This window comes from Pseudopipra pipra, chromosome Z, assembly GCF_036250125.1.
Source record: "Pseudopipra pipra isolate bDixPip1 chromosome Z, bDixPip1.hap1, whole genome shotgun sequence".
In the NCBI taxonomy this organism is placed as follows: Eukaryota; Metazoa; Chordata; class Aves; order Passeriformes; family Pipridae; genus Pseudopipra; species Pseudopipra pipra.
In genome coordinates this window covers 67576325-67600851 of record NC_087581.1, presented here as the reverse complement: position 1 = coordinate 67600851, position 24527 = coordinate 67576325, and the positions used below count along the sequence as shown (strand labels likewise).

The window sequence follows — 24527 nt, the reverse complement described above, 5'->3', positions numbered from 1 at the left end:
CCAACCAGCTGGTGATAGTTTGGAGGTTTTGGCAGCAGAATTGGCTCCTATCAAGAGATGTTTTTAAAGGAAAGGAAGTCTGAGGCTTTGGTGGTGGAGGCCTTCAAAGATAAAGGGAACTGTAAATAGGGGCATGAAAATTCTTGGCAGGAAGTCTGAATTTATTTCACGTTTAAGAGAAAAGCTGCTTCTAATACTGTCTTGATGAGTAAATGACTGGCTCTGAGTAAATTAGACTTGTGAGCAATCAAACAAGGTTTGTGGAGATCTGACACAGGACACTTGAAATTTTAAGTGCTATGCTTTGTCTGATTCAGCCCAGATTTGCTTATGTGCATATGAAGTGGCTTAGCATGGTCTGTATCATAAAGTTTACACGTTTTGTTGTTGTTGTTTTCTTTCCCCCAACTCTAAAAGTAATAAGATCTCAATGACAGCTGAGTGCTGGTTAGCCATGATCTGATTTTAGAATGCTAAATGCTATTGTCTTTTCCTCGGGTGTAGGGCTCAGGTCCTGGTTTTGTTGGGATCAGTGGGGACATGAAACATTTGTCTCTTCCTGTTGCACTCTGCTGGGCAAACCTGCATTGACTGAGTCACTCATCCTGACTAAGAGCAGAAATTAACTACAGTGAAAATGAGGTACTTCCAGACAATGATGATCTGGGGAGCATGATTTTGTCTTTCTTTTACTTCGCTGACTTAATGCTTTGGTAACTTCAGTCTAATGCTCCTGCATTATGTCGGTGCAGACCAAAAAAAGTTAAAACAAAGCTGGTGCCCCGTGAGTCCAGAAAGAGCATGACTGTCATCTTGTGATACAGTAGCAGTGTTTGCAGGTGCAGGAGGCTTGGTTCTGAGGGAGACCACAACTAGCCTGAAAATCAGATAGTGACCATGTGCTGTCTGCGCTGCCCTCTTCTATTCCCCAGTGTAGATTTCCTGAGCCTGCTAAACCATTTTGATCCAAAGGTGAAATGATTTGCCCATTTGGCAGAGACTTCCTCTGGAGAAGGATGTGTTCTCTCCTTACCCACAGACCTGTTTCCATTAGATCTATCCTTTCTCTACCCTCCTGCCCTCTCTTTGACATCATCAGGCAACACATAAGTAGATCTGATGATGTCAAGAGTGCTGAACTGCTTGGGCTGAGATACTGATACCATAAATTTGAATTATAAAGTAAATGGAAACTGGTGACCCTAATATCTTTGCAAAGTACATTAGAAGGCTTAAATCTTGAACAAAACAATACTGCAGAGAGTATGCTGCAAGATAGCTGTTTGGTTGTATTAGAAAGCTATTTGGTTATATTAGAAAGGCAAATCTTTTGCTTAAAGCTCTTGGAGCTGCCCAGTTGCCTTTTATGAATTGTGTGTGAAGCCTGAATAAGAATGAGTCCAATTTAAAGTTGCTTCCCATTTGCCACTTGAAGCAGTGACAATTGCAAACTATCTAACAACTTTTTATTTAATTTGTGATTTCCCCTTCCCATTGCTACAGCTGCTCAGTCTGGATTTCAGTTGCTGATTCAGTTGTTTTCTAAAATGACACAATATTAAAGGGAAAGCACTCCATCATTTGTCATGACCTGCTCTGCCACTTTTTTTGACCCTTCAAAAAAAGCACAGGATGGCTAAGAACTATGAAATGTACTTTCTGCACCATTATATGACCTCCTACTTTTGTTATTTCCCCAAACCTACTGACTCAGAGGTGATGAGGACACTAAGCAGCATCCTCCTCAACAGCCAGCCCATGCTGAACATCAGTGAAACCCACTGCATGACACACAGTTAGATCTGTGTCATAAAGCCTCTCCAGGGCAGCGTAAGACATACACTGACCCTGTGGAGTGAGTTGAGTGGAGGCCACTGAGACAACAGGGTGCTGGAGCACAGCATGGTCACAAGAGACAAGGAGATATGCCTTTGGTCAGCTTGGAGATGAGAAAGCAAGGCAGAGTTCTCTTGGCTGCCTTCAGCTTCCATGAGAAAGGGCACCAGGATCCGGAAGCCAGGGTCTTCTGGAAGGTGCATGGGGACAGCACTGGTAAGATAAAATTGCATGATGGGGCATTGGCACCGTACTAGGGGAGCCTTTTTTTTCCTCTCAAATAGTAACTATAGCAGACACCAGCTCCCAGACTGACTGTCCAGATAATAACCTAATAGAGCTACCCCTGCTCTGAGAAGAAGGGTTGGAGGGGGCTACCTCTGGAGGTTCCTTCCAGACAAATTATTCTGCCAGACCATGAATCTGTATAGATAAGACCCTCCCTCAACTCAGCTGACACAGACACATCTTTTCCAATTTACAACTTAATTTTCTCTCTTGGCATGGTGCAGAACTAAGTGACCAGAAAGGCTTTTCCACATAACCACAGCTGAGCTTCAGGGAACACAGTGTGCAATCTTGTCAGCCCAATCTGCAAACTGACTTTAGGCTGTTTGAGTTCTCAGGGTGAAATGAGACCTCTTCAAGCCTGCCTCTTTCTTCTAAGTAATTTTTCTGCTGAAATCTATGTTGCACCAAGGACAGAAATGAGGAATGTGGCTTCTCCTGTAACATTCTGGAATGCAATGAGTGCTGAAAATATCCATTTCTGAATGGTGATAAGGTTTGTAGACATCTACTTCAGCACTCCAGAGCAAAACCAATTCATAGCAAGGCAGGACGGAGGCACCTGCACCTTGCTGTTGACATGTATAAGTATTCAGCCTGACTAGAGGTTCTCTTTCCACTGCAATTTACCTACATAATTGCAAGCCCCCAGTGGAAAGACTCTTATTCCAAACACATCATCTGGTTCTGGTCTCAGCCTTCTTATCAGCTGCTTTGCTCAATGTGGAAAGTACTTAATAAGTAAAACTCTTTCTTCAGGCGGTATTTTCTCAGGATTGTGTTCTAAAACAGCAATAAACTCCTGTCTACCTTTTTCATTCCTTGGGGTGATACTGACTGCCAGTCTCCACCTGTCTCAGTCAGATTTATTAGATTGTGCAGGATCTCTAGGCAATAGGCATCCTCAAACAACCACGTCAAGAGTGACGAAACGGATTTTGATCTACTTTAATCACACCCTAGAGCTGGAGAGACTTTATATCTCCCTCCTTGCTTGTAGCACACAAATGAAATTGTACATGCTACCACCATCACTAACTCATGTTCTCCTCCACATGTCTTAGGAGAATAAACCAGAGAGAGCAAAAAGTGTGTTCAGGCCATGAATCCTGTGCCTGGAATGGAAACTCTGGCTCTCAGACCATCAGAAAGCCCTCTGAGTTAGAGCAAGGCTGAAGATTCCCAAGGCACTACCTGGTGTCATCCCAAAGCCCAGATGGGTGCTATTTTCTCATGCACTGTATCTGCTTCTAGACCTCTCCCCACATGCAGAGTGGTATACCAATAGGTGCATATAACAGGTACTGTTATATAGCAGGTACTGGGGATGTCAGGGCTCAGGTGCTTTTTCTGGACCTTCCTACTTTTTCCAGTGAGATTTGAGAGAAGTTAACACCCCAAGATTTAGCCCAGATCACTATCAGCAAATGTGCATAGAAATACCTCCAACTTTCCTGGAGCCTGGCGACTTCTCAGAAGCTTGGGCCAGCTCCACAGTTGCAGCTGTTCCTACAACAGTATAGATCACCCTTAGAGCTGTGCCAGGGAACACACAGAGAAAATTAGTGACTGAACATGAAGTCTGGTTCATTGAACTGAAAAGTCAACCTCAAGAGGCAAGCATGTGCAGCAAGCTACTGTAGCATACAGTAATTCACAGGAAATACAGGTCTGCCTTGGACTCTGCCTGCCTCCCTTAAATGTATTGACATATATCAATGGCACTAGTGCTCTTGATCACAGAGCAGCGTCACCTATAAACATGCTTGTGCCATGACAAGTGCATTCCATCCTGTCTAACCCCACACACATGCGAGGCCTCAGCATGGTCTCAGCATTCAGAGTGAGCAGATCCTGGAGCATGAACCACCTAAATTATCAACAGCATTATATTGTACTCTGTGAAGGCACAGGAATCCTCACAGCTGTTCAACAGTATCTATTTGGAGTCAACCAGTTTGTATAACACAAATCACCGCAGTTCCATCAGTCCCACACAGCTGAGGCCTGAAGTTTAGACTCCTGATATAGGTATTTAAGTAACACCCTTGCTTCTTCCTGCTGCACAGATCTCGTCAGTCTAACTAGTACACATTAGAGAGATTGTAGCTTGGCAGCAGAATCTGGCCTTTTGAGGCTTTCTTGCCAATGTTTCTGTTGCTGCAGAAATGGCACCTGCTTGCATGGAAGTGAACCAAGAAATCTGTGAGGATTTGCTCTTAGAGATCACCAGTTCTGTTCTGATGTGATCACTAGAGCTCATCTAAATCAGCAAAGCTGTGAGAAAGCATGAAATGAGCGTAGCATAGCAATTCAGCTCTGTATTGTGAGTTAGCCAAAGAAAAGCTGCTTTGCACCAGCTGGGTACACGGAGTCAGGCTGAGTTACTTTATCATTTACATCTTTAAGCTGGTTAGCTCACTTGCAGTGCACCCTGGGTGTGGTGGATTTGTCCCATACAGCTGAGCACTTATATTCCCACCAGACTGCAGAGGAAGGACTCTGTCCTCAGTTTGCCTTTGCCTTTGTTGGTCTTTCCAAAGCCATATGGCCAGAGTAAGACCCTGATGCCAAGCTGTAAAGAGCAAAGAAATTAAGAGGTCTGACTATGCTCCGTGTGGCATATGGGCACTGTAGTGGTCTCATTTAAAAAAATAAGAAAGTATATAAAAGCAGAGTAATTAGAATGCATGGGTTGTCTGGAGTAGCAAAGTGCATGTTTAACTTCCCTAGGTATTCAAACCCAGCAGGTGCCTGTGCCCAGATCTGAAGGTAGCACTCCTCAAAGAGCCAAGGTGCCCTTGTGGTCACTGCGACATGTTCTCGGAGAACTTCCTTGCAGGGTTGTCTGCACCCTGGCTGTCAGAGTGCACTATGTTCAGAGAAAGGAGCAGGAATGGGTCTGATCCCCCCCTTCCAATCTTCCTCAGGGTTTTTAAGCCCCTCCATCCAAGGTTATTATGTAGCTGCTAGGATGCACGAGGTCCTTCTACCCTCTGTGCGCTCCTTCAAGGATTCCCCCTGGCCTAAAAGGGATGTCTGGCTCTAAGAGATATCATCTGGGATCTAGGGAGGCTGAGAACCTGTTTCCTGGTTTTTCATATAGCCCATGTCCTGAAGAGCCACTAGCTCTTCAGGAAGGAGGGCTGCAATGACCTAACATGAATGATGTGACTACCTGCAGTGTAGCAAGTTGAAGTCAGGTTGAAGCAGAAAAGTTGTAGAAAGAATTGGAAAAAAATGATTGAGTTCTTCATATGCTGTTTTGGTTTGGTATTTACCTACTTCTTGTCACAAATTTCCTGTTGAACAGCCCTACAGGAGTTTTCAGCAGCTGATGAATTATTATGAACTCTCTTGAAACAACTCAGCACTATGTGAGAGTGATGTTAGTGATGATGTATTTGCTGTGACTTCGATGTCAGTGCACTAGGAAATCCTGCAGGAGTTCATTTGGAGTTAGTGTTAAAATGCTCTGCTACTGATAACATGCTAAGATCATCTTGACTTTTCTCTCTTCTGCCCCAACCACTCAATTCCCAGGTCTTTCCTTTTCTTTTTTTCTTTTTCTTCCTCTTTTTTTTAATTTGAAAAAAAAATAAATCCACAAAGAAGAGGTCAAATACAGACCAGCTTAATCAGAAATTCATTTTATCTGCTTTAGCAGTTGTCTGTAAAATTGCATACTTGTAAACTGTTGGCAAAAGCATCTAACAAAAAATCCTCTGTATTATTTATAACAGCAGTTTGCCTTCATGTGCTGCTCAGAGAAACTAAGCATCCCCCTAATGAATTAGTGATTACTCAAGGCAGTATTTACATGATACACAACTTCTCGATTATAGCTAGCTGCCATCACCTGCCTGTTAGTTCAGCTTCTCAAGTAGCAAGGAAGTGTCTTAAGGAGAGCAAGGTTCTTCATTCAGCAAGGTGGGGCAACATTTTTCTGCAATACCATTGCTACATTAGGCAGCTGAAATGTGGATCTGTAATAATGAAATGCACAGATGTTTTGCAGATTGAACTAACGAGGAATTATCTCTGTGACACGAATAGTCCAGTGCGACATCACATATATGTAAGTTTCCTGTGCCCCTGCACTTCTGAAATAGGTGGACCACTATCTCTGCTTTAAAAAGACGATCCTGCTTTATGCATAAATTGTGAGAAACATGACATGGTCCTTCACGCCAGGAATACTCAGTCTTAGGACTTACAGTTGCTGCAGACTTGTATGTCAGCTGTAAGGGAACAATAAAAGCACATTTTGTGTAGAATACCGAACATCTTTCAGGACTGTGGTTATTTCAACTTTCTCACATAAAGACATGTTATTGCTAGCCTTGTAATCCTCCACGTCTTGGAATAATCACACAGTTCTTATTTTTGTTTGTACCATGATGAAACTTCAAAAGACAGCTTGGTCAGAAGACTACAGAAACCCATTATTTGTGTTAGATGTGTCCAACTTATATCCATCACTGTGTGGAAGGTTTCTTACTAAACATACTAAAAGTGTGTTTAATAAAAACAAACCAAAATACTAAATGTATGTACTTATAGAGATATAAATCTTTCAAAATGATGCACAGAAAGTAAACATTTAAAAATTTTCTTCTGGTCATTTTTCTTTGTAGAACACCATTTCACTCTCACACCTACAGGGTTATTACAGTCATCCTGCCCAGCGTGAAGTTACAATTTCCTATTCTCAAAAAAGACATGGATATGTTAAATTTTTTAAGAAAGTGTGAATATATTTCTTTTGAAACATTTCAATCAATTTCTGAAAGTTAAAATTACTCACTTTTAATTTAAAAAAACCCAAACAAACAAATTAAAAAAAAAAAAAAAAAAAAAAAGCAAAACCCCACACCTTCTCCTTCTCAAAAAATGTGCCCAGCACTGTAAGGTCCACAAACCTCCCCAAACTGATTACAAAACTCAGTTAGACCAGCACAGAACTCTAACAAAGTTCAAAATACAAGCAGATATAAATTCTTCTGAAAATAAGAGTTGAGGTAGGATGTGATTAGCATTTAGGAAAAAAAAAACCAAAAACAATAACAGCAAACAAAACAAACCACAACAAAAAGAAGTAAAACACTGGACAACCAGAGAGATGAGCTTACCTTTAAAGAAAGAGAGGAACAAGGATGACCAGAGACATAGTGCAGAATAAACAAATCCCAAGCACTTTTCTGCGAGCATTGTCAAAATAGGCTGGCTATTCTTCCTGAGCAGAGGGTAAAGGAGGATGAGGTCTTGAAGACAGCCTGCAATGACTGACGGATTTGGCAATTACGGTAATAAGGCATCAAACCAGCTTCCCACCAGGGGAGAGAAGTGCATTTGCTCATGTGCTTCTCCAGTCCCCAGGAGCCAGATCAGCTGAGTGCTTGGTCACCAAATCCAAACAAAAAGGTTACATTCCTTTGGACTCACACTGACAGACACACGGGCTCTTTCCTTGGTCAGGAGCAAATGCTATTGATCCCTGTACACAGCTGTGTATGTACTGCGAAAAGGGGGAGTGTGCTGCCTCGGAGATGCTTTTCACATCCCCACAGATTGTACCTAACTCGAGACAGCACGTCTGCAGTGCTTCCAGTGCTTGCACTCGAGTGCCTCTAGAGCTGTTTCCCAGAGAAATGAGTTTGTGTCCCTCTCTGCTCTCTCCCAGCTGCCAGGGCAACTGGCAGCAAGCACCTGTGGCATGGATCCTCTGCCACACACCTGCCCTTTCTCCCAGCAGAGGTGGCTGGGGAGATTCCATCATGCGAAAGATTGGAAAGATGAGAACAGCCAGTCTCCTGTCCTTTTTGATGCAGCTCTTCCTGCAATCACTTCCACCAGATGCAGGGAACTGCTCTGAGTGATCTCTTCCTCAGCTGCCCACTACTGCTGGCTCCCCACTGTAGGAATTCCCATATAACCTGGATCCCCTTCCTCCTCAATCCCCACAATTTTATTCACTAGCCAAGAAAAAGCAAGGAAAGTCAAAGTCTCGAATAAATGATATTAATCATTTGGGCCTTTCTTTAATACTCTGAGTGCTCTGCACACTCACCCACTTCTCTTTCCCTGCAGAGGGGCAGGATTTGCACTTCCCTTGTTGAACTTCTGAGGTTCCTGCCTCGGCAGGGTACAACCTTGGGCTTCAGGGAGCAGCACCAAGTCCTGATTCTAGGCAGAAGGAGGGATTGGGTGCTGCTGTAGCGAGGCTACACTGGACAGTGCAGGCTGATAGAAGGGCCCTGGGATGTGAGGCACAGGGTGTGCTGAGGAGGAGGAGGAGAGGTCTGGAGGGATGAGTGCTGGGGCACTGGCTGGCCCTGGAGACCCCCGGCTGGAAACATCTGCCCTGGGATCAGTGGCAGAAATGCAAATCTCGTTATCTTGTGAAAGGATCTGTCAGCATCAACATCCCACCTCTTCTGGCCAGGGTCTGCATCGATGCCCCCCCTCTCTCCCAAAAGTGATCCAAGGGGCCATAATGCCCAGGGCACAAGCCAGGAAATGGTAGCTAAAACACCAGAAAAAGGGTAGAAAAGCAGCACAGCTGGGCAGAGCAACTCTACTGGCATTGTTAGTAATGCTGAGAGGTTTTCTGCAGTTTTCATGCTCTCCTTTTCCTTTATTAAATGCTAAATAGACCTGGGGCCTAGGACCACAAGGGGCTGGTGTGGGCCTCAGCTGCAGCCTGGCACAGGTTTAGCTGGCTCCTGATACACCCTCCAATGGTGGGGTGGCTTCCTGGGGGCCTGGGATGGGTCCTCAGTGCTGCTGGCCCTCCTTTTCAGGGCTGGCTGAGGCCTCCCAGGTGAGCATTCGCTGCCTCAGCTCCATGTGGAGGGCCCAGGCACAGCCTCCCCTGGGTTCTCCTGGGCCTCTTTTTGCTCCACGCAGATGGGGGGGGAGAGGGAGGGGCAGAATGGGGACTGCTGGGAGCCCAAGGAAAGGCTGGCCTGAGAGACCCCCTTTGGAAGCACAAGGGCTAGAGGCAGTAGCAGAGCTGTCCTCCCACCCCCCAGATGAAAGGCTGTCCCCCCAAAGGACCACCCGATGTTGGGCCCTGAGCCCGTGTGTGATGGTGTCACCGAGCTGCTGGGCAAAGCTCTTTGTGTGCGTGTGTGTCCTGCAGCAGCTGGAACAGAGCCCCCTCATCCAGGCCAGAGTAATGCAGGCTGCGTGGGACGAGTTGCTGCTCTGCTGCTGCTTCCTGGCATCCTCAGAGAGCTGCCCCAGCTCCTGATGCAGCCACAACAGCAGGCAATGGAGGATAGCTACGTAAATACAGAAGAGGGACACTCAAATGTGCTTGTGGGAGACACTCACTGGACTCCAGGGCAGTGGCCCCAAGGCTGATGGCAGGGCTATTGCAGGGCTGTGGAGACTGGGGGCAGCTGGGTGTCCAGGAGCTCCTGCTCTCAGGTGGAACACATCCAATGGTGCCCCACAGGGTGGAATGACATGCTCCAAAAAGTTGTCATACCCCTGCATAGGATGGAGATCACCCTCCTCTTCCAGAAAGGACACTCATGTTTGCTCTCAGCCCACTGCAGGGTGCACACTGAGCAGAAGCAGTGGAGGCCAGGCAGTGTGGAGCTGGCCTCCTCCATGCTGTCCCAGCAGGTGGGAAGCAGTTGTCCAGCTCTGTGGCCTTGCTCTCCATGTGCTGCAGTGGGCTGGGGGCAGCTGGGGATATCAAGCTTCTTCACTCCCTCTTAGTGATGCTGCAGCAGTGAATGTCATGCTAGAAAAGTGAGGCCACAATTGTTGTCTGGCCTTGGGAGGGATGGAAGGAATACCCAAGTCTCTCATGAAGAAAACCCTCCCAGCTCCCTAGGGTGAGTTTTCTCCTTACAGATCAGCTCTGCTGTCAGGAGAGCATCTCCTGAGTATCACCTTGGCTGCCTAAACCTAGGCATGGCCTGGACATCATGCCTTGTGCACAAGGCTGTCCTCATGACAGGTTTGGAAACCACTTTTCCTCTCCCAGAGATGGAGAGTTCCACTTGGAAACAGACTTAGGGGGGCTCAGGCTGAATGTCATCGGTCTTGCAAGAATGGCAAATGCATTTACATTATGGCTCCCTGCAGTCACAAGATCTGGTGCTATAATTTCCCACTTTAAACCTGCAAATGCAGACAGCTGGAATCCAGGGGTTTCGCAGTCCAGCTGCTTTCTGCACTCCTCAGCTCTTAATCATATTCCAAAATTACACTACAAGTGAATTCTTGGAACTGCCTGGGTTGCTTTGTTCCACAGCCATTTAACCATGTCCTGTGGCAAAAATGAGCATGTCTTACTACCAGATATACACCCTGGAGTCTAGGAAATCATACTGGAAAATCACCATTTCTGACTGTGGTCCTAGGAGGCAGTGGTGGAAAGATACCTACGGATGCTTTTTGTATCACAAGCTTGGAGCAAGGGAAACTGGGGTCCAGCTGTAGTGCCAAGGAGTCGGGCTGCAAGCAGTGATGGGGACTGAGGATACCCCACAAACAAGTTTTCTCCCTCAGAAATCGTGAGAAAGCGCTGGCACTACAAGGCAGACCATGTAAGTTACTGCACTCCTGATCTGGAACCAGGCTCCTTGCTGGGCTCACTGCTCACATGGCCTGCAGGTGTGGTTCCCTGCTCACAGGCCTGACAAGAAAGGAAACAGCAAGAGCAAGATCATTGTGCAAGTCTGTGTGGCACTTCCTCTCTCTCTCTCATGTTCATTTGAGAGTGCTGCCACTGCAAAAGGCTTTCACAGAGATGATAAAACCAGGCCCTTTTGGCTGAGACTGTGCAGGAAGGATGCATACCTGCCCCTCAGCTCTGGGTTCATTGCTCAACCTCCCTCTCCTACAGAAGCAGGTAACATGAACATAGAAACCAAGCTTATTCACCAAAGAGTTGCGAGATAGACATTTTCTTTCCCTGCCATTTCCCACTGTGAAAAGCTGGGATGGACTACTGAAGGCTGAGGCTTACAGAGAATGTCTGTATCAAAGCTCTACCTACCAGTTCAGGCGGTGCTCTGACCATATGAAGTTATGTGACTTGTTCCTCCTCTTCTTGGGATTGCTTCTTCTGTTGATCACAGCACTAAAACTCCGCAATTTCGGAGCTGGGCATCCCTCCTCTATGGCTGGGTGTGCCTGCAGGTGGGCTACCTCTGCTCTTTCCACCACCTCTCCCAAAGCTTGCTGCTGAGTTTGCCCAGTCAGCCCTTCCAGCACTGGCTTGACTTTCAAGCCAAACTCCAGAACCTCAGGCTGGGAGCCAACACGGATAAAGGACAGTTGGCCACAGTCACACTTTACAGCTGAGCAAGGAGAAAAGAGGATAAAGAAAGCCCTTATTCTGCAGGTAGCACTGCAAAGTGCTTTGCCCCAGCATTAGTTTAAATAAGTCAAAAGTGATCTGGAGAAGTCTCAGGCAAAGGTGTCAAGTGCTGGAGTGGATATGCTCTGCAGGGTTTCCCCATGCATGTCAAGCTGTGGAGACCACTCATTGGGTTCAGCTCCTCTCCAAGGAACGTGGATGGCAGAGCTGTGCTAAGATCCCTCTGATACAACAGGTTACACACGCAGAGGCCAAGTGACCTTCCTGGTGGGGCTGGGGATGCTGGAGGACAAGGCACTGCAGGATGTGAACACCTGGCTGGCTAAGCAGGGAGCTAGCTGGGGTGATCCCAATGCTGCTGGGTGCTGGGATGGGGAAGCTGGGGAAGTGAGCTGTGGAGGGGTCTCCTCTGGAGCAAAGGGAGGCAGATGGTGGCAGGAGGGTCTGCATGAACTGGGGATCTTATGGCTCCTCATTCCTGCAGGCAGCAGAGGCCCCATGGGTGGGTGAGGTGGAAATGGAGCTGCATCTGAGTTCTGAATACTCCAAAGGCACACGGAATAGAGCTGCACAACAAAAGCAAGGTGTGAGGAGCTACAGCAGTGCCAGTGCCCCTTTGTATCCAAGGGCTGAGGCTCTGACACTTCAGTCCCTGCTCTGTCCTTTCCCCACATAGGAGGAAGAGATGCAAGAGGTGCAGGGCAGCACACCAGAGCTCAGCTGGGAGGGAGATTTCCCCTCCTCAGCCAATGTGCAATGGCCAGGGCAGTGACTGGAGCTCACCCGTCTCTGGCTCATCTGCATGGGCCCGAGGAATGAGTGTGGCAGTGGGGAGCACCCCTACTGTTGGAGGTACTCATTCAACCAAGCCCTGTGGACTGCAGCAAGCAGCAGATGGAGCAGGAAGCTGCAGTGCTGGGGTCTGGCAGAAGCTCAGCTGGTGAGAGAGCACTGCCAGCTCCCACCCCGCTGGCAGGGGTTCTCTGGGGACAGAGGTCTGTGCAGTGCCCAGCCAAGAGTGCATCTGTGCTCGTGTGCAGCACTCCTGGAGTCAGCCCTGGCCATCCTGACCACTTGAGAATGCTCAAAAAGCATCCCTGCTCTCTATTGACCTGTGGGTGACTGACATGCTGTCTGAGATGCAGCATCACTTTGTGTCATGGCCATGCTGGCCCCAAACTCCATTCCTCCCTCCTGGCCTTGCCTGCCAAGGGCAGCTGGAGAGACAGCTTCTCCTGATGCCTGTGTGGGGTGGTGAGGAGGCAAACGAGTCCTTCCCCTAGTTTGAAGGAGAATCACAGAATAAAAGAATTGTTAGGGTTGGAAGGCATCTCTGGAGATCATCTAATCCAAATCCTCTGCTGAGGGGAGGGTCACCTAGAGCAGGAACATGTCCAGGTGCATTTTGAATGTCTCCAGAGAGAAAGACTACAAAACAGCTGGTGAATCCCAGGACAGAGCCCTGAAGCATGTGCTCCAGAGGGACATGAGGACTGGGGATCTCCATCTCTGTGCCTGTTCTCCATCTCTACATTTCTCCATCTCAGTGTCCATCTCCCTCTGTCCCTTTGTCTTTCCTGCTCTCAATCCCTTTGCTTCTGTTTCTGTCCCACTTCCCGGTTTTCTCACTCGGCCACTCCGTTCTGGTCACGTCCCGATTCCTCTCTCTCCCTCTGTCAGGCCCTCAGACTTTCTTTTCTACCCCCTTTTTTTTTCCACCCTCTTAACGCATTTCTTTTCCTGCTCCCACACGTCTTTCTCTCCCCTCGCCTCCCTTGTGCTCTCCCCACCTCCTCCTCCCTTCCTTTTCCCTATTTCGTTCCCTCTGCACCAAGTTTTGCCTCACCCTTTTCCTCTCCCGGTCCCTCCCGGCCGCAGCGTCCCCGCTGCCGCGTCCCCCCCCGCCCCTCTCCCCGTCCCTCACAGCCGCCGGGGCTGTTTATCCCGCCCTGCGCCGCCCCCTGGAGCCCGCAGCGCTGCGGGCACCGCCGGCCGCCCGTTCGCCCACCGAGCCGCGGCCGCAGCCCTGCGCTCCGTGCCCGCCGCCCCGGCCCAGTGGGGCCGCCCTCGCCTCTGCCGCCGCCTCCCCGCGCCTCGGCAGCACCGGCACTGCCCGGCCGCGGCCGCCTCTGCGCGCCCCTCCCGAGGCCGGCGCCGCCCGGAGCCGCTCCGCGCCGCCCTCGCTCCACCGCTGCCCGTCCGCCAGCGCCCGGGGCCGGGCAGGGCCGGGCGGGGCCGAGCGGGGCCGGGCGGAGACGACGCCTCCCGCCGCGGGAGGTGCGCCCGCCTGAGGTGGCGGCGGGGGGCCGCCCGTGCCGCGGCGGGAGCGGGAGCGGGAGCGGGTTGAGGGGCTGAGGGAAGGTGGCGGGATGCGTTCTGCCGGCGGGAGCTGGGGGAGCGGCACAGCCACTCCCGGGGCATGTCCCGGCAGCAGTGAGCCAGCCCAGCCCTGGGCCTGAGTGCTCGGTTTAAAAAAGGTTCCCCCACACTAGCTCGGGGTGCTTGGTGATCCCTGGGAGCACGCAAACTGAGGTCCTGCTGCCTCCAGAGAAGTCCGAACCAGTCTCAGTGCCTGTTTGAGACCCCCGAAGACTCAACTTCACAGAATCGCAGAATATTCTGAGTTGGAAAGGGACACACAAGGATCGTGGAGTCCCACTCTTAGCCCTGCACAGGACACCCCAAGAGTCACACCATGTGCCTGAGAGCATTGTCCAAACATTTCTTGAGGCTTGGTGCTGTGACCACTGCCCTGGGGAGCCTGTTCCACTGCCGAACCACCCTCTGGGTGAAGAACCATTCAGAGGTTCGTTCAGTAACATCGCCACCTCCCCTCATGTGGTGGTTGTAACTGCAATGAGGTCTTTCCTCAGTCTCCTCCAGGCTGAACATCCCCCAGCTGCTCCTCACAGGGCTTCCCCTCAAGGCCCTTCACCATCTTCGTAGGCCTCCCTTGAATGCAAAAGCTTCAGGGCCACGACTCCCTACCTGACTAAACCTAAAGCCCCCCAGATTTCCCCATGGACCCAAAACACCCCCAATGCTGCTTTGGCCCCACCCCAAACCTTTCTCAACAGCTTCCCCTCACCTCCCCACACCCTCCTTAATTACCCCCAAACAGCCCCATCCCTGTGCCAGCAGCCAAAACCCTCCAAGTCCTGCTCCAGGGTGCACCCATTCATCTCCACATCCTACCTGAGTGTTATCCCCAGTATGCTCCAATCCTGCCACAGTACACTGCTTCAAGGCCTCAAATACCTCCAAATTGTCCTCTGAGAGTGTCACTAAGATGCCACGAATACTTACAAACCCTACCCAAGTACCCCCGAAAGCCCCCGAGCCTGTCCCACAGCCCACAGAAATTCCAACCCCTGTTTCTGAATCCCTGAAAGCCCTCATCCAAAGAGCCACAAACTCTAATTTTCCATGAACACCACACAAACCTTTCTGTAGGCCACAAAACATCCACAAATCCCTCCTACAAGCCACCAAACAACCCCAAACTTGTCTATGGTCCCCCAAAGTTGCCAAACTCTGCCTCCAGGTCCCCAAAGGCTTCCACCAAACACCTTGTTCTTGGGCCAGGCATACATATCAAATCAAATCAAATCCAAGTGCTCCCAAAGACTCATATAAATGGCCCCAACAACCTAAATCCTGCTCCCAGGCTTTCTCAGACCTCTCCCAGGCCATGCCGAAGGGTCCAAACCCCAAGTAGGTCCAACCCCCAAGTCCCAAATATGCCCAAATATGCCATAGTTCATGCTGGCTCGAAGAGATTTCAAATCCTGCCCGATTTTATTCAAAGAACCTAAAATTTGTCCATGACCTTCAAGCAAACCTTGACATACTTCAAGACAGTCAGAAACCTCCTCAAAATCCTAACCTAAGACCCCGAATCCTGCCACAAAATCTCCTAAAAATGATGGAAGTACCACACCATCCCCAGTGACACTAAAGACTCCAAACCTGCTTCATGCTCCAAAACCCCTGTGGTGTGTCCCAGGAACCTGAAAATGCTTTCAGTTGACACTCCTCCTCCTGAAACCCATGAGGAGGTTTACTGAAGACCCTCCAAACCTGCCCTATGGCTCCCAAATGCCTGAAAGCCTGTTTCAGGTCCTTCAGAGATGTTTTCCAACCCCCAAATCCTGTTCTAGGGTCCTGCAAAGCCTGCCAAAATGCCCGAAGGACCTAAAACCTGCCCAGTGCTGGGAAAAAATCCAATGTACAATAACACCCCCCCTGAAAAACAGAAAACCCCCGGTTTCACAAGCTACTGAGATTTCCCCCAAACACCCCTGAACTCTGTCCCAGCATCCCCAGTCCCCCAAGACTTTGTGCAAGATCTCACAGACACCCCTGCACCCTGCTTAAGGTCACTGTAAGACTTCTCCAAAACCTGACCAAACTGTGCTTCAAGTACCCCATTTGCTCCACACAGTGCCCAAATATTCCCAGTGTCCCACACTCCTGCCCAAGAGCTCCAAATCACCACCAAAACCTGCTTCAGGATAATCAAATACCTGAAACCCTGTCTCAGACCTGACACTGGACCATAGACACTGCCAATGGCATGCCCCCACAACTCTCAAAAACCTACTCCCAAGGCAACAACACAAGCCCTGCTTCTAAGCTTGCCTACCCCCAAGACTCCCAGACTTTGCACCAGAGTTCCAAAGCCCCCACAATACTGGTCCAAGTGCCCCAAGTACTTCCAGACCCTGCTTCAGGTCCTTTAAAGCCCTCCTTCAACCTGACACATAGTCTGCCCCAGTGTTCCCAAAGAGGCCCACACAAATTGCCCAAATACCAAACACCTCAATAACTTGCTTCAGGACACTCCATGTTATCAGTCCCTAGACTCTGCCCAACTGTCATCAGTGGGGTCCAAACCCTTCTCCAGGCCCCCTAAATACTGGAAAACCTTTTCCAAGAAACACCAAATACTCCCAAATCTGTTCCTAAACCCCAGAACACCCAACCCTGCTTAATGCCCCCTGGAGACTTCCCTCAAACCCATCCAAATCATATCCCAGGCCCTGCAAAGATCCCGGACAGTGCCCAAATGTCTCCAGAGATGTCCAACCCTGCCACTGGTCACCAAAACCTGTCCCAGCACCTCTCCCCGTATCACCCAAAACACTGGACTCCAGGGCAGTGGCCCAAGGCTGATGGCAGGGCTATTGCAGGGCTGTGGAGACTGGGGACAGCAGGAGTTCCTACTCTCAAATGGAACACATCTGATAGTGTTGCAGGGCAATGGAGATGGGGGCAGCTGAGTGCTTACGAGATCATATATCAAATTTTCCATAAATATGATACATTTTCACATCTCCCTGCAGGGGAGACTACTTGGGCAGAGCCCACCGGGCCATAGCAGCAATGCGTGTTCCTGCAGTCAGTTGTGCTGACTGGGGAGCAGCTGTATCAAAACATCTTCTCCTCCTTTTCTACTCCCATCACGTCCCCACAGTAGAACTACACTGAGATTAGCTCAGTGGGTTAGAGCATATTGCTAATAACACCTGTGTTGTGGGTCTCATACACATATGGGCCATTCATGTAGGAGTTGGACTTGATGATCCTTCTGGGTCCTTTCCAACTCAGATTGTTCTGTAATTCTGACTCAACATGGACTGTAGTTTTGGCCACTGTTTTTGTTTTAGATTTGGGGTTTTTTTTTCAAAATTCCTTTAAAAATGAAGGCATTCACCAGTGAGTACAGCTTCAGAGAGATGAGTTCAGGTAGCTGTACTCACCTTCAGCCACTGGAGGTGGCTGTCCTACCACTGATGGCCAGGCTGCTGCAAGGCTATGGACACTGGGGGTAGCTGGGTGTCCTGGAGCTCCTGCTTTCAGGTGGAACGAACACATCCAGTGGTGCCCCACAGGATGGAATGACATGCTCCAAAAAGTTGTCATACCCCTGCACCGAGTGCAGTATGGAGGTCACCCTCCTCTTCCAGAAGGGGCACTCATATTTGCTCTCAGTCCACTGCAGGGTGCACACTGAGCAGAAGCAGTGGAGGCCTGGCAGTGTGGAGCTGGCCTCCTCCCTGCTGTCCAGGCAGTGGGACAGCAGTTGTCCGGCTCTGTGGCCGTGCTCTCCATGTGCTGCAGTGGGCTGGGGGCAGCTGGGGATGTTGAGCTGCTCTGTCACTGGTGCTGCAGCAGTGAATGTCACACTAGGAAAGGGAGAGAAGCCACAATTGTTGTCTGGCCCTGAGAGGGGTGGAAGAAATGCCCAGGTCCCTCATGAAAGAAACCATCCCAGCTTCCCAGGGTGAATTGTCCCCACGCAGATCACCTCTCCTGCTGCAAGAGTGACTCCTGGGTGCCCTGACTGGGGAAAACCTCCAGTGGCTCTGGGGCTGGGCAGGGAGACCTGCACCAAGCGAGCTCTCTGAGCACGACACCAGAAACAAACAACAGCCTTGCACAACACTCCTTTCTGCCTGTGGCAGCAAAGCTTTTTCCTTAATAAAAGCCTTTGGGAAGCTCTGTCTGGCCCACAGGAAGTGCAACTACCAAAGGATCTGTGGAGTGATAAAATGATAGGCTTAGGCAAGGGATGCTTATGCTACAACTGTTTGATTGTCCAATGTGTAAGTTGCTCAGTTTTATTTAAGTCTTTTCTTTCTCCTCCAAGCAAGGTGGTATAGCACTCATTTTGGGGGAGGCCAAGGGATAAGCTCCCTGAGCTGCATTAGCATGCCCCATCTCTGCCACATCTGGAGGATCAGTGGGATTGTGCCAGAGGTGCATAATCTCTGTTCTTGGTGCAAACAGTAGGCACCAAGTCAGAACATGATGAAAATGCTGCCTTCCTTTGCTGTGGGCAAGGAGGGGCCATGGTGATGAAGAGTGCTGGGCAAGGCAGGAAGGGGAGAGACAAAGTAGTGTGCATGCAAGGGCTACCCATCCAAATAGAAAGGCTGCTGCTTGGGCCACAGGAGCCTTGACCACTGTGGAGGCATGGTCTGGGGAGCTCTGGAAGATCTGGGGACCATCAGCAGATGAACAGCTTTAGGTTACCTCCTCAGCTCCCTTGCAGGCTTGCTGGTGAGACTGGTCAGGAAGCCAAAGTCCCTGGAAACACCTTCAAGACACCTGCAAGCTCCTGCAATACTGTGAAGCCACCATCTCAGGAATGAAGATCTCCTTAGGAAACAGAGCCCCTTTGCTCTCTGCCCTGCTGCGGGCTGGGCAGCCCACCCATCCATGGATGGCACTGGGAGATCAAGGCCTGCCTCTCTCAAGGTCCAGCCAACTTAAGCAGCCCCAGCCTGAATGCTTTTGGCTTGTCAGTGCTGACACTAGGTAGTGCCCGACAGCAACCTTTCCTCAGCCCCTCCATGTCTCTCCTTTGTATAGTGCATGCTTCCAGAAACAGCAGCCTCTTAGTGGGACCTCCCCTTTTCCCCTCACAGCTTGTTTGACAAGGAAAAAGCAGGCTAAGATGAGCTTGCACAATGGGTACAGCGGCACCTCTCACGGCTTCTTTTCCTCTCAATGCCAGACAAGGCTCAGTGAAGGCTGTCAGCTTTCTCAAAGTTTTCTGAAAACATGACCTGCAGCAACCTCCACAGGGAAGTGGCACAGAGACCTGTGAAGGCAGGCTTGGAGTCAGCGGAGCAACCCAAACCAGGACTGATGTCTGAATACATGTTTATTTATCTATCAGTTGGGGAACTGAAGATTAACAACACAGTTCTTGCTAATGATTCATTCTTGCATGATACTCATCATATCTCCATTTCCCACCCTGGGGGTATGCAGCTCGATAAATTTCCAGTACCAGGAAACAGATGTCACTTATTTAGCTGGCTATGGTCCTTAGTGGCTTACAGTCATAGAGGTGATGGTGATGAGATCCAAAAGCTCTTTGAAAAGAGAAGTTAAAATAAGCTTGTCTTAAGTCTTCTGATTTTCCTCTATTGTGCCTGATTTTTTTTATGCTGCCTCTCTCCCCAGATTGGGTGGAGGGCTCCTCTGTTCCTCACGCTGTTTATCTTGGTTTTACATTTGCTACTGTGTCGTGTATTCAGGATGTCTCTTGCTTGCTCGTCTTGTGGCAAGATTTAGCTACTTGAAAGCCTTTATTCTGAACCTGCACCTAACTTTGCCCCTTTGTAGATTACATGGTTCACATACTTGACCACAAAGAGTGTCTGGCTGTGCCATCACAGTATTACAAAGTTACTGGATACTGTTTGCAGTACAGTAGTTGAGTATGCTTATACATGTGTTTAAGAAACGATGATATTAGTTACATCCTGCTCAGTGCATTTATAATTCATGGGTAACTCAAACTTTTGCTTTGGTTATACAATTCCCTAACTGTGCTACACTGTGAACCTCGAGATGCCATGGACAGTGTGACGCATGAGGACTCTTGCAGGATGCAACTATAGACCCAAAACTCAACTCCAACCAATCTAAAGATGTTCTAGAAAGTTTCATACCTCATGGTGGGGAAGGTGCAACCAGATATCCTCCACAGACCACGTGGTATGTCAGCCGCTGGAACCTCATGGCATCATTTGGAAGCTGTGAAGAGAGATCCTAGAAGTCTGAGTCCCATAGTGCTTGAGTTACCAGAGGGGATTTGAGGTACAGGCTCACAGTGAGTTAACCACACGTTTATCTTCTTCAACTGAGTGTGGACTCACAGATGTGCTTCTGACAGGGCATTTTCAGTCCAGTCTCCTTCTCACAGCAGGGCCATCCCCAGCAGTAGGTCTGTCACCATGCCTTTGCCAATGCCATTGTTCCTTGGCAGTGATTCATACAGCCTGGATTCAGTAAGAAATGGAAGAAGAAAGAAGAAAAGAAAAAGAAAGAGAAAATATCTTGAAAAGTGGGGAGCATTAGTGGTGGTACTAGGTGGTAGTAGTAGTAAAGTGGAACTTTGCTGATTGAAAGTGGGTCTACCTAGATTTCTCCTTACAAGGAAGCACACCAAAAGTTCCAAAGGGAATTTTTTGCTCAAAAGAGTAGCTTTCAAGCAGGGAGCAGGGAGAGGTGATTTTTGTTGGGAGCAGAAAGTAGAGAGAGTCACTTTTTAAACAAAGTGATAAGGCAGAATGGAGAGGAGGAAGCAGAGCCAAGACTCTACAGTTTCTTCCTCCAGGCATGCTTTGTTATTGCCTCTCTTTCCAGGGTGATACACTTGATTAAATTACTCTCTTCTATTAAAAGAGCATAATGTAGCAAACTAAATAATGCCTAAATCCATCATATGTTAATAAAGCCTAGAGTTTCTGATGTAGCATCACAGAAGGTGTACATGAGGGAAACATATCTAGACAGAAAGTACTATAATAGATATTTCAGCTAGTTAATATTTTTCCTCTTTTCCTTCTGGACTCCTTTTCCATGAAGCCTCACAAGAAAGCTAGTTTTGTTCTGGTTCTGCAGCACATGCGGTTCCAGGATGTATTTTCTTCCATCCCAATCCACCACCTGACTCAACTCAAAATTATTGAGGGAACTACCTGCAAAGCAGGCACAAATGTAAAAATACTGCAGCTGTGAGAAGGACCACTTGTTTTAAACGTGTGATAAGAATTCCTTAGGGAGTTTTAAAGCACTTAGTTGCTTCTACTTACTTAAAAAGAGAGCACCAATGTTACTTTTGTTGGTTTTGGGGTAGTTTACAGTGTAGACAGCCTCCATCCTAACTCCAGCCAGGGTGATCCAATCCTGTAGAAGCAGACCTTTCTGTGTTGGTATGTAAATAGCTGTGGAGGTGTCGCTGGATATCTGTCGAAGGGGTCCCGGTCCAAGGGGGGAAGAAGACACACAACACACAAAAGGATGGTGAGACAAAGGGATGTCTGCCCGCTCAGCGCAGCAGGCAGCTTTTTCATTCAGTTCTCCCACCTCTACTTTCCCATACACAACACAAACATATTCTTACAACAACATCCAGGAATGCAGCACCTGCACTTAGCTACACAGCTCAAGGCTGTGTCCATGGGAACTATCTAATAGCTCCACTGCTCTCATGGGAAATGGCCCAACACTTTGCAACACTCCAAATCCTTCAAACTTCATTTGTGGGGCTGTGACTTTACCCCACATGGAAGTAATGTGGAATTTGCTGGCACATCCGCTGTCCCTCTATGAGAGGTGCAGCATGGGAGGAGTACTGGACACTGACAACTCATCCTATTGCAGAACAAAGGACCTCACCTGAGTCTCTCTGCAGGTCTCTAATGAGGTGGATGTACCCATAAGAGCATCCTTGGGGCTGCTTTTCTCTGGTACAACAGCAGGCCTTGTCCTGCCTCTTTTGCCATCCTAGCACCAACAGCCAAGTCTGCCCAGACAGGGTGCACAGGAACTGCTTGGTCTTCAGAAGGCAGCGTACCTCACCCCCAGGCTCATGTGAACTTGAGCCAGCCCCATGCAGTCCCTGGGGGAGGCTACAGAAGGAGAGCAGAGAGAGCTGGCTGTTCTAAGGGGATGCAGGAAGCCAACACCCCTGTGTTATCAAGCAGAGTTGCTCTAGGGTCAAGTGGTGTAAGTGTCCTGCAGAAAGCTCTTGGATTGTGCTGCTCCAGGGGCCTCAAAACTAGCTGCTGTGCAAGAGGAACAACCTTTCTTCCAATGGAAGTATTGTCTGGGCATCCACTGCGTGCCAGATGGCAAGAATCATTGAATTGTTTGGTTTAGAAAAGACCTTAAAGATCATCTAATTCCAATGCTCCTGCCCATATCCCCCTACCATAGTCAGGGACACCTTCAAAGGGACCAGGTTACTCAGAGCCCCATGAAACTTGGCTTTGAATACTTCCAGGGCACCCACAGATTCTCTATGCAACCTATTCCAGTGCCTCACCACCCTCACAATAAGGAATTTCTACCCAATATCTATTCTAAACCTGCACTCTTACAGTTTAAAGTCATTCCCTCTTGTCCTGTTGCTACATACCCTTGTAAGAAGTCCCTCTCCAGCTCTCTTGTAGGCTCCATTCAGGTACAGGATGGTGGTCTAAGGTCTCCCTGGAATGTTCTCTTCTCCAGGCTGCACAGCCCCAACTCTCTCAGCCTTTCCTCATAGCAGAGGTGCTCCATCCTTCTGATGGCCTTCCTCTGGACTCCCTCCAACAGGTCCACATCATTCTTAAGCTGGGGAACCCAAAGCTGGAAGCAGTGCTTCAGGGGTAGTCTCACAAGAGCTGAGCAGAGGGGGAGAATTCCCTCCCTCGACCTGCTGGCCACTCTGCTTTTGGTGCAGCCCAGGATTCCATTGGCTTTCTGGGCTGCCAGTGCGCATTCCTGGCTCGTGTTGAGTTTTTCATCAACCATCACCCCAAGTTCTTCTCCGCAGGGCTGCTCTCAGTCACTTCTCTGTCCAACCCGTGGGTGTGCTGGGATTGCTGGGAACTTGGCCTAGTTGAACTTCATGAGGTTTGCATTGGCCCACCTCTACGGCCTATCAAGGTCCCTCTGGATGGAATCCCTTCCCTCCAGCATGTCGACTGCCCCACACAGCTTGGTGTGTCAGCAAACTTGCTGAGGGTGGCCTCAATGCCACTGTCTGTGTCACTGACAGAGGTGTGGAACAGCACCAGTCCCAGCACCAACCCTGAGGGTCACCACTGATCACTGGTTTCTAAGTGAACATCAAGCAATCGACTGCAGCTCTTTGAGTGTGACTGTCCAGCCAATTCTTTATACATCAAGTGGTCCATCCATCAGATCCATGTCTCTCTGGTTTGGATACAAGGCTGGCATCTGGGACAGTGTCAAATGCTTTGCACAAACAGGTAGATGATGTCAGTCACTCTTCCCTCATCAAACAATGCTGTAACCCCATTTTTGGATGTTTGACCTCAGCTATGGGGCCACTGCAGGCTGCAGTTGCAACCAGCTATCTAACTCCTTCTCTGTCTCCCTGATGTTATGCAGTCTTCTCACCACCCCATGCAGCTCAGCCACCTGCTGCAGGAGGTGCATCACGTGGACACACATTTTTCAAGCAGGTTTGCTGCCTCTCCCTACAGCAGTTCTGTCTAGGTGGAGGAAGCAGGGAAGATGGTGCAGACCCTTCAGGCACAAAAAGATTGTTCATCCCTACCTGTTTCAGAGGGCTCCTCTTTGATCCGCTGCTGTGATGGGACTAGTTGACCTTTATGTCCCTCTCCTTCGACTTTACAGAAACAGAAGGGCTCTGGTGAGACCAGACCACATCCAGGACAATTCACCTTTGCAGCAGGCTTTCTGCACTTTTCCAGTGACCCCTACAGGTTCTAGAGGCCTCTGCTGGGGTTACTGGGGTCACAGAAGGCTTAAGGCAGATAGACCACTTCTTTGGCAGGGAGAGGACACAGGTCCAATCCCCCAGCACATCTGGTCCATGCCTTAAAATCAAAATCCCTCTGTTCTCCTAAGATTTTGGGTTCACATTTTCCGTAGGCTTTCTAGGAAAAGACACACCAAAAACTGAGGCGTGAGAGACAGATGAGTTGTGCAGCCTTGAAGAGAGGACTGTACAGAATAAAGTTGATTTCTGCTATATGGTAATTACAGACTAGCCCAGACATTTGAGCCTCTTTTGTTCTAAACATAAAATATGAAGTTAGCCGGGCCAGCAGGAACAGCTGATGGTGCAAGGCAGGAATCTGCATGAGCTACCTGGTCTCACTGTTAGCAGTGCCATAATGCCTTTATGGGATGCTGTCAGGGTATGACAGACCATATAGCAAAGGAGCAAGCTGCTCCAGTGCACATTAGGAATTCTGAAATAGCCTCACACACCTGAATGTCTGATGTCTGATTAGTAGAGAGAAAAATCTCTCCTTTCAAATCTCTTTTATATGCTTCCATAAAGGTAAGTGTCTTAGCTGGTGCAAAGACTCTCTGCCCAGGGCAATAGATTTTGGAGACATTTGCTAGCAGTATTTCTTTACTCCCTTAACCTGTCATTCAAAATGGAGCTAATTTCACACTGTCGTTTTGAAGATCCTCACACATCCTCAGTTTGAGCGCAAGTTATTGCACATCAGGCAGATACAGAGGCTTTTAGCTTGTGCTGCATAGCAGATCT

The 24527-nt window shown here is 48.9% G+C and overlaps 1 protein-coding gene and 1 long non-coding RNA gene across 4 annotated transcripts in view; both read right to left on the bottom strand.

The window, feature by feature from the left end:
* Positions 1 to 13196, bottom strand: part of LOC135407276 (neuronal acetylcholine receptor subunit alpha-7-like) — a 61849-nt gene extending 48653 nt beyond the window's left edge. Inside the window, exon 1 of one of the 3 annotated variants that reach the window (XM_064642177.1) lies at positions 9620 to 13196. In XM_064642177.1, coding sequence (XP_064498247.1) covers positions 9620 to 9746 — 127 coding nt within the window. In that variant the 5' untranslated portion in view covers positions 9747 to 13196. Of the gene's footprint in view, positions 1 to 7256; positions 9150 to 9619 lie in introns of those variants that run through there. The other 2 variants (XM_064642176.1, XM_064642175.1) reach the window with 2 other exon arrangements.
* A 5930-nt stretch (positions 13197 to 19126) lies between these two features.
* On the bottom strand, positions 19127 to 21245 carry LOC135407036 (uncharacterized). The gene is made up of 2 exons (XR_010426653.1): positions 19936 to 21245; positions 19127 to 19353 (listed from the first exon to the last, which is right to left on the bottom strand). It is a non-coding gene; the product is annotated as an uncharacterized LOC135407036 (long non-coding RNA).
* Between the last annotated feature and the right edge of the window lie 3282 nt (positions 21246 to 24527).